The sequence below is a fragment of the Malaclemys terrapin genome, chromosome 12 (assembly GCF_027887155.1).
Source record: "Malaclemys terrapin pileata isolate rMalTer1 chromosome 12, rMalTer1.hap1, whole genome shotgun sequence".
In the NCBI taxonomy this organism is placed as follows: Eukaryota; Metazoa; Chordata; order Testudines; family Emydidae; genus Malaclemys; species Malaclemys terrapin.
The window spans coordinates 43850463-43872434 of record NC_071516.1 but is presented as its reverse complement, the minus strand read 5'-3'; the positions used below and the strand labels follow the sequence as shown (position 1 = coordinate 43872434).

At 43.8% G+C, this 21972-nt stretch overlaps 1 protein-coding gene across 1 annotated transcript; it reads left to right on the top strand.

Moving 5' to 3' along the window:
- Window positions 1-8407: 8407 nt before the first annotated feature.
- Window positions 8408-9355, top strand: LOC128846850 (olfactory receptor 10C1-like). Its single transcript, XM_054046099.1, has one exon. The coding sequence runs from the start codon at window positions 8420-8422 to the stop codon at window positions 9353-9355; it is 936 nt and encodes a 311-aa protein (XP_053902074.1). The 5' UTR covers window positions 8408-8419.
- The last annotated feature ends 12617 nt before the right edge of the window (window positions 9356-21972 follow it).

Sequence of the window (21972 nt, the reverse complement as noted above, 5' to 3'; positions counted from 1 at the left end):
GAGGTCCTTGTTTGGGTATGAGAGGTGGAATTTGGCAATGTGTCCATGGGATTGAGGAGCTTAACTGCCAGCTGGATATCTGTCCCAAAGATGCAAAATATTCAATGCCATATTCTACTTTGTTGAAATGATTAGATATTTAGCACTGATTTCAAGAGGAGAAAGAGTACAGTATTCCCATTATAATGATGTTATCACTTCATGTAATGAGACATCCAAGGTGTATCAAACCCCAGGTCCCTGGGGCTTATAAAGAAGCTGTTAAATATTGGAGTTCCATCCATGACTGAATTCTTTGGTAACCACAGAGAGGAGATGAATGTCGGATACAGAGCAGGTGAGAAATTCCTTGATTTGTCTAGAATTATGTATCTTTTCTTTGGATTCTTCTAAGTGATCTCAATCTAGATGAGTCTTGTGAAATTCCTATTATTTCTTCAATTTAAATGTGCTCTGTTTAAAAGCCCTGAGTTCAATCCCACTTGGCGTAAATGCTGGGTAACTCTACTGCAGTTAATTGTAGAACTGTTTGAAAATATTCCAACACAACAATTTTCCATCAGAAAATGCTGGTTGGATGGAACCAAAGCCTTTTACATGGGAATGTATTGATTTTGTCTACATTTTGAAATAACATTATCAAAGTGTTTTGTCTATTCTATTCCTTTCTATTCTGTTCCAATTAAAATGATAACATTGAGGGATATTATTTGATCTTATTAAAATGAAACATTTTTACATTACTGAAATGAAACATTCTAACATGCTTATAAGGTTCAAAGAAATTTTTTTGACTATATCATTCTTCATTAAAAAAATCTGAGCATTTGCCTTTCATCCTGATTTGTGATTTAATGAACTTTTGAAAACTTAGCATTTACCATGGGTCATAAATTCAATTTTTTGACCAAATATAGTTAATACTATGAAACAGGCAGATGAATTGCTTGATTCTGATCTCATTTACATTGGGTTTGCACTGATGGAACCACATGACATCAGAAGAAGATCTGATGGGATAGATGTAGAGCTACCACATCTTCACTCCTGTTTTTCACTGGTGTAACTGCATCAATTTGAGTGAGTCATCTTAGGAGAAACTGTGGTAGTTAGTTATGATTTACTTCCATTTACAGACAGGAGAAACATGCCTAAATAATTGTAGATTGACAAAGACATTTGAGAAACTGTCAAAATATTTATTCAGTTCAATTTGAGACTTCCAAACAAGCATAAGGAAGTTAAATTTCAGTGATGAGTAGGTCTCATACAGATGATAAAATAAAAACTGAACTCAATAATACTGATTCCTTTTTAAAGTACCCATTCAAGAGAACAATAACCCTTTCCAAGCATGATCTACATATCTTTCATCAAGGCTTTGTCTTCACTGGTGGCACTGGGTAGGGTACAGGACTATGTCTATATCTATATGCCACAGTGAAAGGAAGTCCATGATCACACTTCAGTGTGTATTATTAGGGCTGTTGCTTAATCGCAGTTAATTCATATGATTAACTCAAAAAATGAAGTGTGATTAAAAAAATAATTGTGAATAATTGCACTGTTAAACAAAAGAATGCCAATTTAAATTTATTAAATATTTCTGATGTTTTTTGCATTTTCAAATATATTGATTTCTATTACAACACAGAATACAAAGTGTACAGTGCTCACTTCATATTCTTATTTTTTATTACAAATATTTGCACTGTAAAATGATAAATAAAATAAATAATATTTTTCAATTCACCTCATACAAGTACTGTAGTGCAATCTCTTTATCATGAAAGTGTAACTTACAAATGTAGATTATTTTTTGTTACATAACTGCACTCAAAAACAAAACAATGTAAAACTTTAGAGCCTACAAGTCCACTCAGTCCTACTCGTTCAGCCAATTGCTAAAACAAACAAATGTTTTTATATTTATGGGAAATACTGCTCACTGCGTCTTATTTACAATGTCACCTGAAAGTGAGAACAGGTGTTTGCATGGCACTTTTGTAGCCGGTGTTGAAAGGTATTTTGTGAACAGGGGCTGCTAACAGGGAGTTTCGCAAGGGAGTTCTCCAGGTGAAGGAGGAGCAAATACAGGACCCTTGGGGTAAGTGACTGTCTGTAGAGTGTGTTTGTTTGTGTTTGGCGGTTACTTGCTGTGTGCTGAGCTTGTGTTTGTCAGTCTGTTTGTTTGTTTGGTTGTTTGAAGGACCGTGTGCTGTGGCTGGCAGTTGGAAGCTGTGAGCTTCAAAGGAAGGTCTGAAGGCTAGAAGCCTCTGGTAATTGGCTGAGCCTTAATCAGTGGGCGGGGCATTCACCCAGGCCAGGGCTTTATAAAGCAGCGCACAAGTGACCAGGGAGCTTTTGCAAACAGGGGCTGCTAACAGGGAGTTTCGCAAGGGAGTTTGGAAGGGGAGCAGGAAGGGAGCGGGGTCCCTTGCCGGTTCTATCTTAACCCTTTATTCCCCTTAAAACCTATAGCCCAAACTACATTCAAACCTTCTTGCTTTAAACAACCCCTTCATTAACTAGGAGAAAATGCAGGCAGAAGCCCAGCTGCAGAGTGGGGGCTATCCAGTTTATTGCACTGAGTGTAGCATGTATGATTATCTGCTCCGTGGGTGGGTGGCATATGTGTGCATTCGGTGCAAGGAGCTCCTGGCCCTCAGAGACCACGTACGGACTCTGGAGGCAAGGGTGGCGGAACTGAAGGAGCTAAGGGAGGCAGAGAGGTATGTTGATGAGGCTTTCCGGGACACTGTAGAATTGTCCCACCTCTGGTCAGACAGTCCCTGCGCTGTTGAGGAGGATGAAAGGCCCAGGGAAGCAGAGCAGTCAACGGGAGCAGAGGGAAACCTTCCCATAGTTGGGACCCTCCTTCCAGACGGTGCTGGGGTTGCCTCTCGCACTGAGGTTACCTCTCCGGGGGAGGGAACTCCAGTTGCTAGGAAAAGACAGGTATTAGTATTGGGAGATTCGATCATTAGAAATGTAGATAGCTGGGTTTGTGATGACCGGGAGAACCATATGGTGACTTGCCTGCCTGGTGCGAAGGTTGTGGATCTCTCGAGGCATCTAGACAGACTTATGTGTAGTGCTGGGGAGGAGCCGGTGGTCGTGGTACATGTAGGTACCAATGACATAGGGAAGAGTAGGAGAGATGTCCTGGAGGCCAAATTTAGGCTGCTAGGGAAGAGACTGAAATCCAGGACCTCTATGGTGGCATTCTCAGAAATGCTCCCAGTTCCACACGCAAGGCCAGGTAGGCAGGCAGAGCTTCAGAGTCTCAATGCATGGATGAGACGATGGTGTAGAGAGGAGGGGTTTACATTCATTAGGAACTGGGGAAACTTCTGGAATGGGGGGAGGCTATACAGGAAGGATGGGCTCCACCTAAATCAAAGTGGAACCAGACTGCTGGCACTAAACATTAAAAAGGTTGTAGAGCAGTTTTTAAAGTAGGAGATGGGGGGAAAGCTGACTGCTGCAGAGGACCATGTGGCTCGGACAGAGACTTCTCTTAGGGGAGAGTCTAATGATAGAGAATCTCCAGGTTATAGTCAGGAGCAGAGGATGGAAGAGGATAAAGTAGGGCCAGATCTGATGATAAACATTCACATAAAAAAGAATCTGATACATCAGAAAAGGGCAGACAAATAAACAGTGACAAGTTTTTAAAGTGCTTGTACACAAATGCTAGAAGTCTAAATAATAAGATAGGTGAATTAGAGTGCCTTGTGATAAAGGAGGATATTGATATAATAGGCATCACAGAAACCTGGTGGACTGAGAGCAATCAATGGGACACAATCATTCTGGGGTACAAAATATATCGGAAGGACAGAACAGGTCATGCCGGGGGGGGGGGGAGTGGCACTGTGGCATTTAATTTCAAAAGGGGGAACTATGCAAAAATGAGGGGGTTAGTTAAACAGAAGTTAAAAGGTACAGTGACTAAAGTGAAATCCCTGCAAGCTGCAAGGGGAATTTTTAAAGACACCATAATAGAGGTCCAACTTCAATGTATACCCCAAATTAAGAAACACAGTAAAAGAACTAAAAGAGAGCCACCGTGGCTTAACAACCATGTAAAAGAAGCAGTGAGAGATAAAAAGACTTCCTTTAAAAAGCGGAAGTCAAACCCTAGTGAGACAAATAGAAAGGAGCATAAACGCTGCCAAATTAAATGCAAGAATGTAATAAGAAAAGCCAAAGAGGAGTTTGAAGAACAGCTAGCCAAAAACTCCAAAGGTAATAACAAAATGTTTTTTAAGTACATCAGACGCAGGAAGCCTGCTAAACAACTAGTGGGACCCCTTGATGATCGAGATACAAAAGGAGCGCTTAAAGACGATAAAGTCATTGCGGAGAAACTAAATGGATTCTTTGCTTCAGTCTTCACGGCTGAGGATGTTAGGGAGATTCCCAAACCTGAGCTGGCTTTTGTAGGTGACAAATCTGAGGAACTGTCACGGATTGAAGTGTCACGAGAGGAGGTTTTGGAATTAATTGATAAACTTAACATTAACAAGTCACCGGGACCAGATGACATTCACCCAAGAGTTCTGAAAGTCTAACGTCTGTACCGGGCAAATTAGTCGAAACAATGTTTAAGAATAAAATTGTCCGACACATAGAAAAACATAAACTGTTGAGCAATAGTCAACATGGTTTCTGTAAAGGGAAATCGTGTCTTACTAATCTATTAGAATTCTTTGAAGGGGTCAACAAACATATGGACAAGGGGGATCCAGTGGACATAGTGTACTTAGATTTCCAGAAAGCCTTTGACCAGGTCCCTCACCAAAGGCTCTTATGTAAATTAAGCTGCCATGGGATAAAAGGGAAGGTCCTTTCATGGATTGAGAACAGGTTAAAAGAGAGGGAACAAAGGGTAGGAATAAATGGTAAATTCTCAGAATGGAGAGGGGTAACTAGTGGTGTTCCCCAAGGGTCAGTCCTCTGACTGATCCTATTCAACTTATTCATAAATGATCTGGAGAAAGGGGTAAACAGTGAGGTGGCAAAGTTTGCAGATGATACTAAACTGCTAAAGATAGTTAAGTCCAAAGCAGACTGTGAAGAACTTCAAAAAGATCTCACAAAACTAAGTGATTGGGCAACAAAATGGCAAATGAAATTTAATGTGGATAAATGTAAAGTAATGCACATTGGAAAAAATAACCCCAACTATACATGCAATATGATGGGGCTAATTTAGCTACAACAAGTCAGGAAAAAAATCTTGGAGTCATCGTGTATAGTTCTCTGAAAATGTCCACGCAGTGTGCAGAGGCGGTCAGAAAAGCAAACAGGATGTTAGGAATCATTAAAAAGGGGATAGAGAATAAGACTGAGAATATATTATTGCCCTTACATAAATCGATGGTATGCCCTCATCTCGAATACTGCATACAGTATTCTCCTCATCTCAAAAAAGATATACTGGCACTAGAAAAGGTTCAGAAAAGGGCAACTAAAATGATTAAAGGGTTTGGAACGGGTCCCATATGAGGAGAGATTAAAGAGGCTAGGACTCTTCAGCTTGGAAAAGAGGAGACTAAGGGGGGATATGATAGAGGTATATAAAATCATGAGTGATGTGGAGAAAGTGGATAAGGAAAAGTTATTTACTTATTCCCATAATACAAGAACTAGGGATCACCAAATGAAATTAATAGGCAGCAGGTTTAAAACAAATAAAAGGAAGTTCTTCTTCACGCAGCGCACAGTCAACTTGTGGAACTCCTTACCTGAGAAGGTTGTGAAGGCTAGGACTATAACACAGTTTAAAAGAGAACTGGATAAATTCATGGTGGTTAAGTCCATTAATGGCTATTAGCCAGGACGGGTAAGGAATGGTGTCCCTCGCCTCTGTCTGTCAGAGGATGGAGATGGATGGCAGGAGAGAGATCACTTGATCATTGCCTGTTAGGTTCACTCCCTCTGGGGCATCTGGCATTGGCCACTGTCGGTAGACTGGATCCTGGGCTAGATGGACCTTTGGTCTGACCCGGTACGGCCTTTCTTATGTTCTTATGTATTTACGTGCCAGATATGCTAAACATTCATATGCCCCTTCATGCTTCAGCTACCGTTCCAGAGGACATGCTTCCATGCTGATGATGCTCATTAAAAAAATAACACATTAATTAAATTTGTGACTGAACTCCTTGGGGGAGAATTGTATGTCTCCTCTTCTGTTTTACCCACATTCTGCCATATATGTCATATTCTAGCTGTCTCAGATGATGACCCAGCACATGTTCGTTTTAAGAACATTTTCACATCAGATTTGACAAAACACAAAGACGGTACCAATGTGAGATTTCTAAGAATAGATACAGCACTCAACCCAAGGTTTAGGAATGTGGCGTGCCTTCCAAAATCTGAGAGGGACGAGGTGTGGAGAATGCTTTCAGATGTCTTAAAAGAGCAACACTCTGATGTGGAAACTACAGAACCCGAACCATCAAAAAAGAAAATCAACCTTCTGCTGGTGGCATCTGACTCAGATGATGAAAATGAACACGTGTCAGTCTGCTCTGCTTTGGATTGTTATTGAGCAGAACCCGACATCAGCATGGACGCATGTCCCCTGGAATGGTGGTTGCAGCATGAAGGGACATATGAAGCGCATCTGCACGTAAATATCTTGCGATGCTGGCTACAACAGAGCCATGCAAATACCTGTTCTCACTTTCAGGTGACATTGTAAACAAGACGTGGGCAGCATTATCTCCTGCCAATTGTAACCAAACTTGTTTGTCTGAGTGATTGGCTAAAATAGGACTGAGTGGACTTGTAGGTTGTAAAATTTTACATTTGGTTTTTTTTTAGAATGCAGTTATTTTTTGTACATAATTCTACATTTGTAAGTTCAACTTTCATTATAAAGAGATTGCACTACAGTGCTTGTATTAGGTGAATTGAAATACACTATTTCTTTTATTTTTTTACCGTGCAAATATTTGTAATCCAAAATAAATATAAAGTGAGCACTGTATGCTTTGTATTCGGTATTGTAATTGAAATCTGTATATTTGAAAATGTAGAAAACATCCCAAACTATTTAAATAAATGTTATTCTATTGTTGTTTAACAGTGCAATTAATCGTGATAAATTTTTTTAATCGTGATTATTTTTTTTAATTGCTTGACAGCCCGAGTAGTTATGTGTGGCAGTGAAAGGCTCCTGCAGTGGGAGACTGTGGGGAGATGCAGGAATTTTTCCCCATTCCCACACTCATTCCCTGTGGTGGGGAAACGCTCCAGCAGGGGGTGTTTGCAGGACACTATGCTGCTAAAATAGAAGTGGAGATGGGGCAGGCATTGCTAAGGCATGTAGAGAGCCATGTAGGGTACATACCCTAAGTATCTTGCATGCCTTTACCCACCTAAGCCATGCCTTACCATCTAAACTGCCATGTTAGAGGGTCGTATCATATATGCCTCCATAAGTACTGTGCAGTATTGATGTACCCATACAGAGAAACATGGACCCTAATTTTCTTTACTATACTGTAATATTCATGGAAGCCACTTGGGTCCAGTGAAGCTACTCCTAATTTATTGCAGTGTCAGTAAGAGGACAGTTGTGGAAAAGAAAGGGATTACAAAAGGTTTAGAATGTGGGAAATGGAAAGATTAATGGGTAGATAAAGAGAGGACAAACAGAGGTGCAGGCATGAATGTAGAGGGGACAAAGTATATGAAATCAGGATTAAGGGCGCTGAAGCCGATGGACTGTTGCCAATTTCATGGAAAGGAGAGGAGAAACAAGCCATCTCTGTTGCAAAATGCATAACATAACTCTCCACATGTATTCCCATGTAGTCTGTTGGAATTGTAATGCAGTGAAATTATGATAAACAACTCTATGTTCTCAGCTGATGTATATTGGCCTAGCTTCCTTGATTGTGCCACACACCAGGCGAAAATCTGCTAAGGGGTCATATATTATTTTAACATACATGCCCCAAAAGACTTGGAGGCAGATTCTGACATTTAGTTCCATCACTGTAAATCCATTGAAGCTGTGTCTGATCGCACTCATGGTTTACACACGTACAATTTCATCAGTCAACGTTTTTTTTCCTTTGATGCTAGTAAAAAAGGTATATTTACACTGAGGTTAGGAGCATACACCAATATAAACCTGTTGTGACTGAGAGGAGAATGCGAACCATCAACCTTACTGAAGTTACTCCGGATGGATAGTGTTGTGACAGGAGAATTGGAACAAAATAGCGTCAGTCCTGATTCATATCAGACAGACAGAGGGATGTATGTGTGGAGAGATAGTGGACAAGTTGTGATAGATAGATATATTAGATATCAGTTTGATTTGATTTAAAGTATCAAACTAATATGTAGTTTTTCTTTTTAATTCTCAAGTTGAATTATACTGAAGAAGAAAATGAGAAAAAACACGTCTGTGATTGAGTTTGTCATACTGGGCTTCTCTAATTACCCAGACATGAATCCTGTTTTATTCATGGTATTTCTATGTATTTACATCATCACAGTGCTGGGCAACATCCTCATCATTATCATCATAAGTGTGGATCCTGTTCTTCACACCCCTATGTATTTCTTCCTCAGGACCTTGTCTTTCTTGGAGATCTGTTACACATCAGTGACTCTACCCAAGATACTAGCCAACTTGGTCTCAGAGAGTAAAACCATGTCCTTTGCCAGTTGTGCTGTACAGATGTATTTCTTTCTATTCTTCGGTGTTACTGAATGCTTCCTGCTTGCTTGTATGGCCTATGACCGCTACAGTGCCATATGCAACCCACTGCACTACACTGCCATCATGAATAAGAGGGTTTGCATCCAATTGACAGGTGGCTCATATATCTGTGGCACCTTGGCGGCCATGGGGCACACAACTTTTGTCTTCACACTTCCTTTTTGTGGATCCAATGTAATCAATCACTTATTTTGTGAGATCCAGCCGGTGCTGAAGCTGGTGTGCGGGGACACCTCTTGGGTTGAGATCCTGATAATTTTGGGTGCTGCCTTCGTCCTAATACTGCCTTTCATGCTGATCCTGGTGTCCTACATCTGTATCATCTCCACCATCCTTAACATTAGGTCCACTGAAGGCAGGCGCAGAGCATTCTCCACCTGCTCCTCACACCTCATTGTGGTGTCGTTGTTCTACGGGACGGCCCTTATCATGTATGTGCACCCCAAGTCCAGCTTCTCTCCAGATGTGAACAAGTTACTCTCTCTGTTCTACTCAGTGGTGACTCCGATCTTGAACCCCATTATCTACAGCCTCAGGAACAAGGAGATGAAAGGTGCTTTGAGGAAAACAGGGATGAAGATATTTCATCCAGAAAAATAGACAATTTCCCTTCAGCTGGGTTATCCCCTAGGGAATATCTCACCTCTCAAGAGATTCTACAGCATGGAAGAGACCAAGAAACGTCTCAGCATTATAAAGAAATTTTATCTAATCAAAGGTAGTGCTGGAGAACTTTTTTTTTTGAAGTTTGTATTTTAATTAATTTTTTAAATTAAAATTATGAATTTCAGCAAAAGAAATTAGGATTTTTTTCAATCCCCTTCTGTCCTAAAAATCTGTGACTATTAAGAAAAGAAAAGAAAAGAAAAGAAAAGAAAAGAAAAGAAAAGAAAATTACACTGCTCCCTCTTCACATTTTTTGACCTGTTCTAATTCTAGTATATCTATATTTTGTAGAAAAATCTCTCATATTTAAATTAGAGTTGGTTGAAATTTCTAAATTCCTCAAAGATTTCTCTTCACTAAAGTCAAAGAAAAAAACATGTATTGGGTGGAGGAGCTTGAAAATGTTTTGCTATTATTTTTTCACCTTCAGTAGAAGTATTTTAAATTTTTAGCACTTTGCAATTCATTTCAATATATGCTTTGAAAGGAATGTCAGATATCTCAAAAAGAATGTCAACTATTATTCCTTCCCATTTGTCAATCAGTTCTAATTCAAACCATAATATCATTTATAATTAGATTGCACATGGGATATCTGAGGTCTAAGAGGAAATCTGCATTGCTGGTGAACTCATATATACCATTCTTTGGTCCTGGGACATGTAAAGCCATTAATCACAGCATCTATTTTTGACCAGGAATTCATTGTTCATCGGGGTACATCCAGTGTGATTAATATGTCTCCTTCTCGCCATGCTTAAATTTTAGGCATATTGAAAGACACTGTGATTCACAAAGCCTGGGTTTGGGGCCTAGGTTCCCTGTAGAATGAGAGGAGGGAGATAGGCACCAAACAATGGGCTCCACAAAAGTCAGGATTCAGTGTGGGGAGCTACCTAAACTTGCTAATGGGATATGCTGAGTTGAGGCATATGTGCTAGGCCCTGCCCCTCAACAGGAGTCCAGTGCCTAGGTCCAAGCTGAAGTGAAGTGCCTATCTCTTCTTGTGATGTACAGACAGGAACTGTCTGCTGGAGGTAGGTTCCTAAGGGGTTTCGTGCAAGAAACAATGGAGGAGGAGTTGGGTGCAATAGAAGCTTCCCTATACCTTTTAGCTTAGAGGCTTTGGTACACACCTGGGAGGTGGGAGACCCCCCGTTCAGTTTCCTATCTATCTAATGAGGAGAAGGGATTTGTAGAGGGGGTTTCCACCTCCCAGATGAGTGCCTTAACCACTGAGCTCTGGGACATTCTGCTGTGGGGTTCCCTCAGCCTTACCTGTTGAATGGAGTTCCAATTTACATAAATAATTAAAGAGTTGTCAGAGCAGTGCACCTGGCTCCTGGGGCTGCCACCTTCCAGGGGAGAACCCCAACCACCAAACTAGAGAGTGAGTCTCACATGCTCTTTCACCCAATGAATATGCAAGTATTTATCAAAAAAGCCATGAGGCAGGAAATGTCTGTTCAAATTCTTTGTCCTTTTCAGGGGGAGGGGAACTTGAACAGTGGATGTCCTATACCCCAGGTGGGTGTCCTAACTGTAGGTACCCTCTACTAGAGGGATCTCTGAATTGATTTGGGATTGTTACAATTGGGAAAATCCTGAGAGCAGCAATCCAGCCTTGGAAACTTCTGCTTCCAAGGGATGCAGGGAGAGTATGCAGTGGGCTCCATCTTGGTGGGGAGCAGAGATCCTGCTGTGGGGGGAGGGGTGTCTGTGGAGATTTCTTTGTGAAGCTCTTTGCAAGCCAGGACTGCTGCTAAGCTGCTGCTATAAAGCCAGAAGCTGCTATTGAGAGTCTGCTGGGACTTTGACCTAGCCAGGAGCCAGGGCAGCTATTGTTGGGCCAGTGAAGCCAGTGCAGAGAATGTTCCTGTACCTAGAACTGACTGAAGTGGGCCTGCAGTGAAGAAAGTGTGAGTAGGGTTGTAAACATCTGGTTTTTGACCAGAACTCCTGGTCAAAAAGGGACACTGGCGGTTCCAGTAACCAGTGCTGACCAGGCCACTAAAAGTCCAGTTGGCAGCGCAGCAGGATAAGGCAACCTCCCTGCGTGTCCTGGCTCCGCATGGTTCCTGGAAGCAGTGGCATGTCCCCCCTCTGGTTCCTAGGCTATGGGGCAGCCAGGGAGCTCTGTGTGCTGCCCCTGCTCTGAGCTCCGGCTCCCCAGCTCCCATTGTCCAGGAACCACAGCCAATGGGAGCTGTGGGGGTGGTGCCTGTGGATGGTGCATCACGTTGAGCCACCTCGCTGCGTATCCTCCTAGGAGATGGAAGGGGGACATGCCACTGCTTCCGGGAGACACTTGAGGGAAGTGCCACCTGAAGCCCACACCTCCTACTGCAACCCAACCCCCTTCCCCAGCCCTGAGCCACCTCCCACACTCCAAACACCTCAGCCCCAGACTGGAGCCCCCTCTTGCACCTCAAACCCCTCATCACCAGCCCCACTCCAGGGCCCACACCCCCAGCTGGAGCCCTAATCCCATCCTGCACTCCAACCCCCTGCTAAGGTCCAGAGCTCCCTCCCACACTCTGAGCCCCTCATTTCTGGCCCCGCCCCAGAGCCTGTACCCCCAGCCGGAACCCTCACTCCTTCCCACACTCTGAATCACTTGGCTCCAGCTCAGAGCCCCCTCCTGCACCCCAATCCCCTCATCCTCAGCCCCACCCCAGAGCCTGCACTCCCAGCCAGAGCCCTCATCGCCTTCCACAACCCAAACCTGTGCACCAGCCTGGGGAAATTGAGCAAGTCAGGGAAGGTTGGGGAGAGCGAGAAATGGAAGGATGGGGGATGGAGTGAGTGGGGTGGGACCTCAGAGAAGGGGGGTCTGGGTTTGGGGCAAGAGTGTTTGGTTTTCTGTAATCAGAAATTTAGCAACCCCAAATTTGAGTAACCACCACTTTTGTTGTTTGGGAAAGTGCTTGCAAGGGAATGGGGACAGCAAAGAGACTATAAAGGGTTGCCTGAGTCTGAGGGTATGTCTACACTACGAAATTAGGTTGAATTTATGGAAGCCGTTTTTTTAGAAATGGTTTTTATACAGTCGATTGTGTGTGTCCCCACATAAAATGCTCTAAGTGCATTAAGTCGGCGGACTGCATCCACAGTACCGAGGCTAGCGTCGACTTCTGGAGCGTTGCACTGTGGGTAGCTATCCCACAGTTCCCGCAGTCTCCGCCGCCCATTGGAATTCTGGGTTGAGATCCCAATGCCTGATGAGGCAAAAACAGTGTCGCAGGGGATTCTGGGTACATGTCGTCAGCCCCCCCTCCCTCGGATCAACGGCAGACAATCGTTTTGCGCCTTTTTTCCTGGGTTACCTGTGCAGACGACATACCACAGCAAGCATGGAGCCCGCTCAGCTCAGCTCACCATCACCATATGTCATCTGGGTGCCGGCAGACGTGGTACTGCATTGCTACACAGCAGCAGCTAATTGCCTTTTGGCAGTAGACGGTGCAGTATGACTGGTAGCCATCATTGGCATACTTGGTGCTGGCAGATGTGGGACTGCATTGCTATACAGCAGCAGCTCCTTGCCTTTTGGCAGCAGATGGTGCATTACGATTGGTATCCGTCGCCGTCGTACTCCTCAGTGAGTTCAGTCAGAGGTGCCTGGGCAGACATGTTTTGTCTCCTGGAGACTCAGTCCTGCCGGCAGTCCTATTGCACCGTCTTGACAATGATGGCTAGCAATCATAATGCAGCATCTTCTGCCAAGCACCCAGAAGATGCCAATGGCTATCAGTCATGCTGCACCATCTGCTGCCAGCCTAAGATGTAAAAGATAGATGGACCAGATTTGTTCTGTATTCATTTGCTTCACCCTCCCTCCGTGAAATCAACGGCCTGCTAAACCCAGGGTTTTGAGTTCAATCTTTGGGGGGGCCATTCTGTGTGACAGTTGTTTGTGTTTCTCCCTGATGCACAGCTACCTTTGTTGATTTTAATTCCCTGAGCCATGTCGTCAGTTGCCCCTCCCTCCCTCCATCAGACAATAGTTTTGCAGCTTTTTTGAGCCCAGACGCTATAGCACTGGGATCATGGAGCCCGCTCAGATCACTGCGGCAATTATGATCACTATAAACACCATGTGCATTATTCAGGAGTATATGCAGAGCCAGAACCTGCCAAAGCAAAATCAGGTGAGGAGGCGACTGCAGCGCGGCAACGAGAGTGATGAAGAAATAGACATGGACATAGACCTCTCACAAAGTATGGGCACCAGCAATGTGCAAATCATGGTGTTAATGGGGCAGGTTCATGCCATGGAACGCCAATTCTGGGCCCAGGAAACAAGCACACACTGGTGGGACCGCATCGTGTTGCAGATGTGGGATGATTCCTAGTGGCTGTGAAACTTTCGCATGCGTAAGGGCACTTTCATGGAAATTTGTGAGTTGCTTTCTCCTGCCCTGAAGCACCAGAATAACAAGATGAGAGCAGCCCTCACAATTGAGAAGCGAGTGGCGATAGCACTGTAGAAGCTTGCAACGCCAGACAACTACCGGTCAGTCGGGAATCAATTTGGAGTGGGCAAATCTACTGAGGGGGCTGCTGCGATCTAAGTAGCCAACACAATCAAAGACCTGCTGGTAGTTGGTCAAGGGTAGTGACTCTGGGAAACGTGCAGGTCATAGTGGATGGTTTTGCTGCAATGGGATTCCCAAACTGTGGTGGGGCCATAGACGGAACCCATATCCCTATCCTGTCACCGGAGCACCAAGCCACCGAGTACCTAAACCGCAAGGGGTACTTTTCAATGCTGCTGCAAGCCCTGGTGGATCACAAGGGACATTTCACTAACATCAACGTGGGATGGCCGGGAAAGGTACATGATGCTTGCATCTTCAGGAACTCTGGTCTGTTTCAAAAGCTGGAGGAAGGGACTTTCTCCCTGGACCAGAAAATAACCGTTGGGGATGTTGAAATGCCTATAGTTATCCTTGGGAACCCAGCCTACCCCTTAATGCCATGGCTCATGAAGCCGTACACAGGCAGCCTGGACAGTAGTCAGGACCTGTTCAACTATAGGCTGAGCAAGTGCAGAATGGTGGTAGAATGTGCATTTGGACGTTTAAAAGTGCGCTGGCGCAGTTTACTGACTCGGATAGACCTCAGCGAAACCAATATTCCCATTGTTATTACTGCTTGCTGTGCGCTCCACAATATCTGTGACAGTAAGGGGGAGACATTTATGGCGGGGTGGGAGGCTGAGGCACATCGCCTGGCTGCTGATTACATGCAGCCAGACACCAGGGCGGTTAGAAGAGTACAGCAGGGCACGGTGCGCATCAGAGAAGCTTTTAAAACCAGTTTTGTGACTGGCCAGGCTACGGTGTGAAACTTCTGTTTCTTTCTCCTTGATGAACCCCCCCCCCCCCGGTTCACTCTACTTCCCTGTAAGCTAACCACCCTCCCCTCCCCCTTTCGATCACTGCTTGCAGAGGCAATAAAGTCATTGTTACTTCACATTCATGCATTCTTTATTGATTCATCACACAAATAGGGGGATAACTGCCAAGGTAGCCAGGGAGTGATGGGGGAGGAGGGAAGCACCAGGTGGGGTGGGGGAGGAGGGAAGGACAAGGACACACTGCACTTTAAAACTTTAACACTTATTGAAGGCCAGCGTTCTGTTGCTTTGGCAATCCTCTGGGGTGGAGTGGCTGGGTGGCTGTAGGCCTCCCCACCGCGTTCTTGGGCGTCTGGGTGAGGAAGCTATGGAACTTGTTGGTTACACAGGGGCTATAGCAGCTGTCTCTGCTCCTGCTGCCTTTCCTGCAGCTCAACCATATGCTGGAGCATATCAGTTTGATGCTCCAGCAGCCGGAGCATCGACTCTTGCCTTCTGTCAGCAATCTGACACCACCTATTCTCTTCAGCCCACCACTTGCTCTCTTCAGCCCACGATTCAGCCCGCTACCTCTCTGCTCGTTCATACTGTGCTTTTTTGCACTCTGACATTGTCTGCCTCCATGCATTCTGCTATGCTCTGTCAGCGTGGGAGGACATCTGGAGCTCCGAGAATATATCATCCAGAGTGCGCCGTTTTCTCCTTCTAATCTTCACTAACCTCTGCAAAGGAGAAACATTTGCAGCTCGTGGAGGAAAAGGAAGAGGTGGTTTAAAAGACACATATTCGAGAACAATGGGTACACTCTTTCACATTAAATTTTGCTGTTCACATTACACAGCACATGTGCTTTCGTTACAAGGTTGCATTTTTCCTCTTATATTAAGGGCTTGCCGGTTTGGTGTGAGACATCACTCACGCAGTGCCAGACAACAGAATTCAGCTTGCAGGCAGCCATGGTAAGCCACAGTCTTTTGGCTTTTTTAACCTTCATAACATGTGGAAATGGTTTCAAACAGCAGTGCCCTCATTTCCCATACCAAGCGACCATTGGGTTGGCCATTTAAAATGGGTTTGCAATGTAAAAAGAGGGGCTGCGGTTTCCAGGTTAACATGCAGCACAACCCAACTAACCCCTCCGCCCCACACCCAATTCTCTGGGATGATCACTTCACCCCTCCCCCCCACCGCGTGGCTAACAGCGGGGAATATTTCTGTTCAGCCGAGCAGGAACGGGCACCTCTGAATGTCCCCTTAATAAAATCACCCCATTTCAACCTGGTGATCGTGAATGATATCACTCTCCTGAGGATAACAAAGAGAGATAAGGAATAGATGTTGTCTGCATGCCAGCAAACACCGGGACCATACGCTGCCATGCTTTGTTATGCAATGATTCCAGACTACGTGCCACTGGCCTGCCGTGGTAAAGTGTCCTACCATGGTGGACGGAATAAGGCAGCTCTCCCCAGAAATCTTTTGCAAAGGCTTTGCGAGTACATCAAGGAGAGCTTTCTGGAGATGTCTCTGGAGGATTTCTGCTCCATCCCCATACATGTTAACAGACTTTTCCAGTAGCTGCACTGGCCGCGAATGCTAGGGCAAATTAATCATTAATCATTAAACACGCTTGCTTTTAAACCATGTGTAATATATACAAAGGTACACTCACCAGAGGTGCCTTGTGTGCCCTCAGGGTCTGGGAGCGCGCCTTGGGTGGATTCGGGGTTTACTGCCTCCAGGTCCAGGGTGAAAAATGTATCCTGGCTGTTGGGGAAACCGGTTTCTCCGCTTCCTTGCTGGGAGCTATCTTCATTGTCTTCATCATCATCTTCCTCGTCCCCCAAAACCGCTTCCATGTTGTGTGATTCTCCATTGATGGAGTCAAAGCACAAGGTTGGGGTAGTGGTAGCTGCACCCCCTAGCATGGCATGCAGCTCACCGTAGAAGCAGCATGTCTGCGGCTCTGCCCCGGACCTTCCGTTTGCCTCTCTGGTTTTGTGGTAGGCTTGCCTTAGCGCCTTCATTTTCATGTGGCACTGCTATGCGTCCCTGTCATGGCCTCTGTCCTTCATGCCCTTTGAGACTTTTTCTAATGTTTTGGCATTTCGTTTACTGAAACGGAGTTCAGCTAGCACTGATTCATCTCCCCATATGGCGAGCAGATCCCGTACCTCCTGTTCGGTCCATGCTGGAGCTCTTTTGCGATCCTGGGACTCCATCATGGTTACCTGTGCTGATGAGCTCTGCGTGGTCACCTGTGCTCTCCACGCTGGGCAAACAGGAAATTAAATTCAAAATTTCGTGGGCCTTTTCTTGTCTACCTGGCCAGCTGTCCAGAGCGGTCACAATGAAGCACTCTGGGATAGCTCCCGTAGGCCAATACCGTCAAATTCCATCCACACTACCCCAAATCTGACCCGGAAAGGCCAATTTCAGTGCTAATCCCCTCATTGGAGGTGGAGTACAGAAATTGGTTTAAAGGGCCCTTTAAGTCGAAAAAAGGGGCTTCGTCGTGTGGACGTGTCCAGGCTTATTTCAAGTTAACGCTGCTAAATTTGACCTAAACTCGTAGTGTAGACCAGGCCTAAGAAGAGATGAAGGGGTCTTATCATCCATCCAGGGTTATTGATCTCTGGTTGTAAAAACTCCCACCTTCCCAGAGGGCTTACAAAGCATGTAATGACCCTAATTTAGCATCTCTCTGCCCCTTGTACACTGGGCTGGATGGCTTTATTGGGCCTGATGAAATGCATCCGAGAATACTCAAGGAGCTAATAGAGGAGGTATCTGAGCCTCTAGCTATTATCTTTGGAAAGTCATGGGAGACGGGAGAGATTCCAGAAGACTGGAAAAGGGCAAATATAGTGCCCATCTATAAAAAGGGAAATAAAAACAACCCAGGTAACTACAGACCAGTTAGTTTAACTTCTGTGCCAGGGAAGATAATGGAGCAAGTAATTAAGGAAATCATCTGCAAACACTTGGAAGGTGGTAAGGTGATAGGGAACAGCCAGCATGGATTTGTGAAGAACAAATCATGTCAAACCAATCTGATAGCTTTCTTTGATAGGATAACGAGCCTTGTGGATAAGGGTGAAGCGGTGGATGTGGTATACCTAGACTTTAGTAAGGCATTTGATACGGTCTCGCATGATATTCTTATCGATAAACTAGGCAAATACAAATTAGATGGGGCTACTATAAGGTGGGTGCATAACTGGCTGGATAACCGTACTCAGAGAGTTGTTATTAATGGTTCCCAATCCTGCTGGAAAGGCGTAACGAGTGGAGTACCGCAGGGGTCTGTTTTGGGACCGGCTCTGTTCAATATCTTCATCAACGACTTAGATATTGGCATAGAAAGTACGCTTATTAAGTTTGCGGATGATACCAAACTGGGAGGGATTGCAAGTACTTTTGAGGACAGGGTCATAATTCAAAATGATCTGGACAAATTGGAGAAATGGTCTGAGTTAAACAGGATGAAGTTTAACAAAGACAAATGCAAAGTGCTCCACTTAGGAAGGAAAAATCAATTTCACACATACAGAATGGGAAAAGACTGTCTAGGAAGGAGTACGGCAGAAAGGGATCTAGGGGTTATAGTGGACCACAAGCTAAATATGAGTCAACAGTGTGATGCTGTTGCAAAAAAAAGCAAACATGATTCTGGGATGCATTAACAGGTGTGTTGTGAGCAAGACACGAGAAGTCATTCTTCCGCTCTACTCTGCTCTGGTTAGGCCTCAGCTGGAGTATTGTGTCCAGTTCTGGGCGCCGCATTTTAAAAAAGATGTGGAGAAATTGGAAAGGGTCCAAAGAAGAGCAACAAGAATGATTAAAGGTCTTGAGAACATGACCTATGAAGGAAGGCTGAAAGAACTGGGTTTGTTTAGTTTGGAAAAGAGAAGACTGAGAGGGGACATGGTAGCAGTTTTCAGGTATCTAAAAGGGTGTCATAAGGAGGAGGGAGAGAACTTGTTCACCTTAGCCTCTAAGGATAGAACCAGAAACAATGGGTTTAAACTGCAGCAAGGGAGGTCTAGGTTGGACATTAGGAAAAAGTTCCTAACTGTCAGGGTGGTTAAACACTGGAACAAATTGCCTAGGGAGGTTGTGGAATCTCCGTCTCTGGAGATATTTAAGAGTAGGTTAGATAAATGTCTATCAGGGATGGTCTAGACAGTATTTGGTCCTGCCATGCGGGCAGGGGACTGGACTCGATGACCTCTCGAGGTCCCTTCCAGTCCTATAATCTATGAATCTATGAATCTATGAAATGTTGTCCCCAGCTTCAACATGATCTAGCAGGCCTATGCAAGTGTCTAGAACTCTGGCATTGAAAGGAGGGCACATTCTGGGGTGGGGTAATTGGTGCTAGTGGAAATGTAAGCTGGTTAAGTTTCATTCACTGCTGAACACTGTATTTATTAATTGATTTATTGAAGTGCCTCCCGCTGATTTAAATTGGTTGTGACATTTTTAATTAATCTCAGCCTGTTATATCACATTTTCTGAAATTGTTAAATAAAGGTGTGCTTACTCTAATCTAAGTGTATATCGGATGTTTATAATCAGTGCCTTGAGTAAGACCCATTGCATAGATTAGCTCAGGTTTATTCCTGGAGATTCCCAAGGTATGTCATTGAGTGGATACAGGACCCAGCCCAGTGGAGGAACCACCAAGGTTCTATCTTTGCTGGTTTGTGGGTTTCACTGAGCCTTATATACAACATTGTCTCAGTACTAAACAATATTTTTATTAAAAAAAATAGAACAACATAAAATTAAGACAGCTCACATTAAATGCATTAAAAACTAGCTAATTGTTAGATCTCAAAATGCAACTGTAAACAGGGAATCATCATTGAGTGGGAGTGTGTCTAGCAGGGTCCTATAGGTATCAGTACTTAGCCTTTCACTAGTCAAGATTTTCATCAATTACCTGGATTATATTTGTAGGTGACACAAAAGTTAGGGCTGTATAAAATAATGAAGCTGATAGGTCACTGATTCTGAGTGATCTGAATTGCTTGGTTAACTGTGAACAAGCATACAATTGGCTTTTTAATCCGGCTACATGTAAATGTATGCATCTAGGAAGAATGAATGCAGGCCATACTTACAGCATGGGGGACTCTATCCTGGGAAACAGTGACTCTGGAAAACATTTGAGGGTTGTAGTAGAAAATCAGGTGAACATGAGCTCTCAGTGCTATGCTTTGGCCCAAACAGCTAATTTCGTCCTGTGATGCATAAACAGGAGCATCTCGAGTAGGAGTAGAGGGGTTATTTCACCATTGTATTTGCTGTGGTGTAACCACTGCTGAAATGCTAACAGAGGGTCCTGTGGCACCTTTAAGACTAACCAAAGGACTTAAAGGTGCCACAGGACCCTCTGTTACTTTTTACAGATTCAGACTAACACGGCTACCCCTCCGATGCTGAAATGCTGTCTACTTCTTCTGTCCACAGTACAAGACGGTTACTGATAAATTTGAGAGGTTTCAGAGAAGAGCCATGAAAATGATTAAAGGATTAGAAAATCTGCCTCACAGTGATGGACTAAAGGAGCTCAATCTATTTTGCTTTAGAAAGAGAAAATTAAGAGATGACTTGATTACAGTGTATAAGTATCTACATAGAGAACAAATATTTTAATAATGGGCTCTTCAATTTAGAAGAAAAAGATATAACGTGATGGAATGGCTGAAAGTTAAAGCTAGACAAATTCAGACCTAAAGTAGGGCATACACTACCCATTGGAACAATTAACCAAGGGTCATGGTGGATTCTCCCTCACTGACCATTTTAAAATCAAGATTGGATGTTTTTCGAAAAGATCTGTTCTAGGAATTATTTTGGGGAAGTTCTGTGGACTGTGTCATACAGGAGGTCACATGAGGTGATCACAATGGTCCCATCTGTCATTGGAATCTATGAATCCAGATGCCTAGAGACAGGCCACGTTGCTCACACCCAGAGCCTTACAAGCAGGCATCTAGGGTACATTGACATCAAGGAACTGAGCTGCCTACAGAGCTTTGCGAACACCAGTGGTAGCTAAATCTGGGATTTAGGTACCTAAAGTAGCATTTAGGCACCAAACTCTATTTGTGAATCTAACCCTAACCCTTCCTCACAATGAGGATATGAGTTGTGGGGTAATGTTTCCATTGACGTGCATTAAAGGCCAGACTTGCAAAGGATTCAGGTCATTCAGGTGCCTAACTCTGAGTCAAGTCAATGGGAATTAGGCACGTACATACCTTAATAAACATGGGCCTGGCTGCCTAAGTCACTTTCAAAAATGGTACTTAAGCTTGAAAATCACTTAGATGTTTAGAAAATTATATAGATTAGATTGATTAGAAAATTTTACCCTTGATTAATTAGGAGCAGGTTCTGCCAATCTTGTTCACATTGAAAATAACGGAGCTTTTGCACATGAAGGTGCTATTAATTGTTTTTAAGAATCTTTCCTTTGATGTTGTGAAGTTGCCATTTGTCAAAGGTAGCATGGGCTCAGTCCTGTAATTGTGATGTGATGCAACGATCCTGCCATTTCCCTTGGGTGGGAATTGTGTGCACTCAATGGCATTTGGCTGGAGGCGTCCTGCATTTGGACCAAACTATGAGGCCTTTGCTTGGTTATGAGAGGTGGAATTTCGAAAGGTGCCTACAGGATTTAGGACTTTAACACACAACCAAAGATGCAAATATTCTGTGCCAAATTGTACTCCTATTGAAGTCAACTATTTGGTATTGATTTTAATGGGAGGAAGACACTGCCTGAATAGATATGATATGGCTTCATATAATGGGGTATTTGAGGTGAATCAAAGACCAGGTCCCCAGGGTTTCTAAAGAAGCTGTTAAATTTTCCCATTCCTTCTGATACTGAATTTGTTGTTGATCACAGGAAGGAGATGAATGTGGCCTGCGGAGGAGGTGAGAAATTTCTTGTTTTCACTATATTTCCTTTGGATTCTTCTAAATGTGCTGAATCTAGATGAGTCTCCTTAAATTCCTATCATTTCTTGAACTGAAATGTGCTCTGTTTTAAAGTTCCAAGCACAGATATTCAACTGATTGCAAAATCACAAGTGACTGAATTGCAGGTAATAGTAGAACAGTTTTCCATCAGAAAATGCTGATTTGATTAAATCGAAACCTTTACATTGCA

What these genes read in the sequence shown, in the direction of transcription:
- LOC128846850 (XM_054046099.1), top strand. Translation starts at nt 8,420, where the DNA reads ATGAGAAAAAACACGTCTGTGATTGAGTTTGTCATACTGGGCTTCTCT.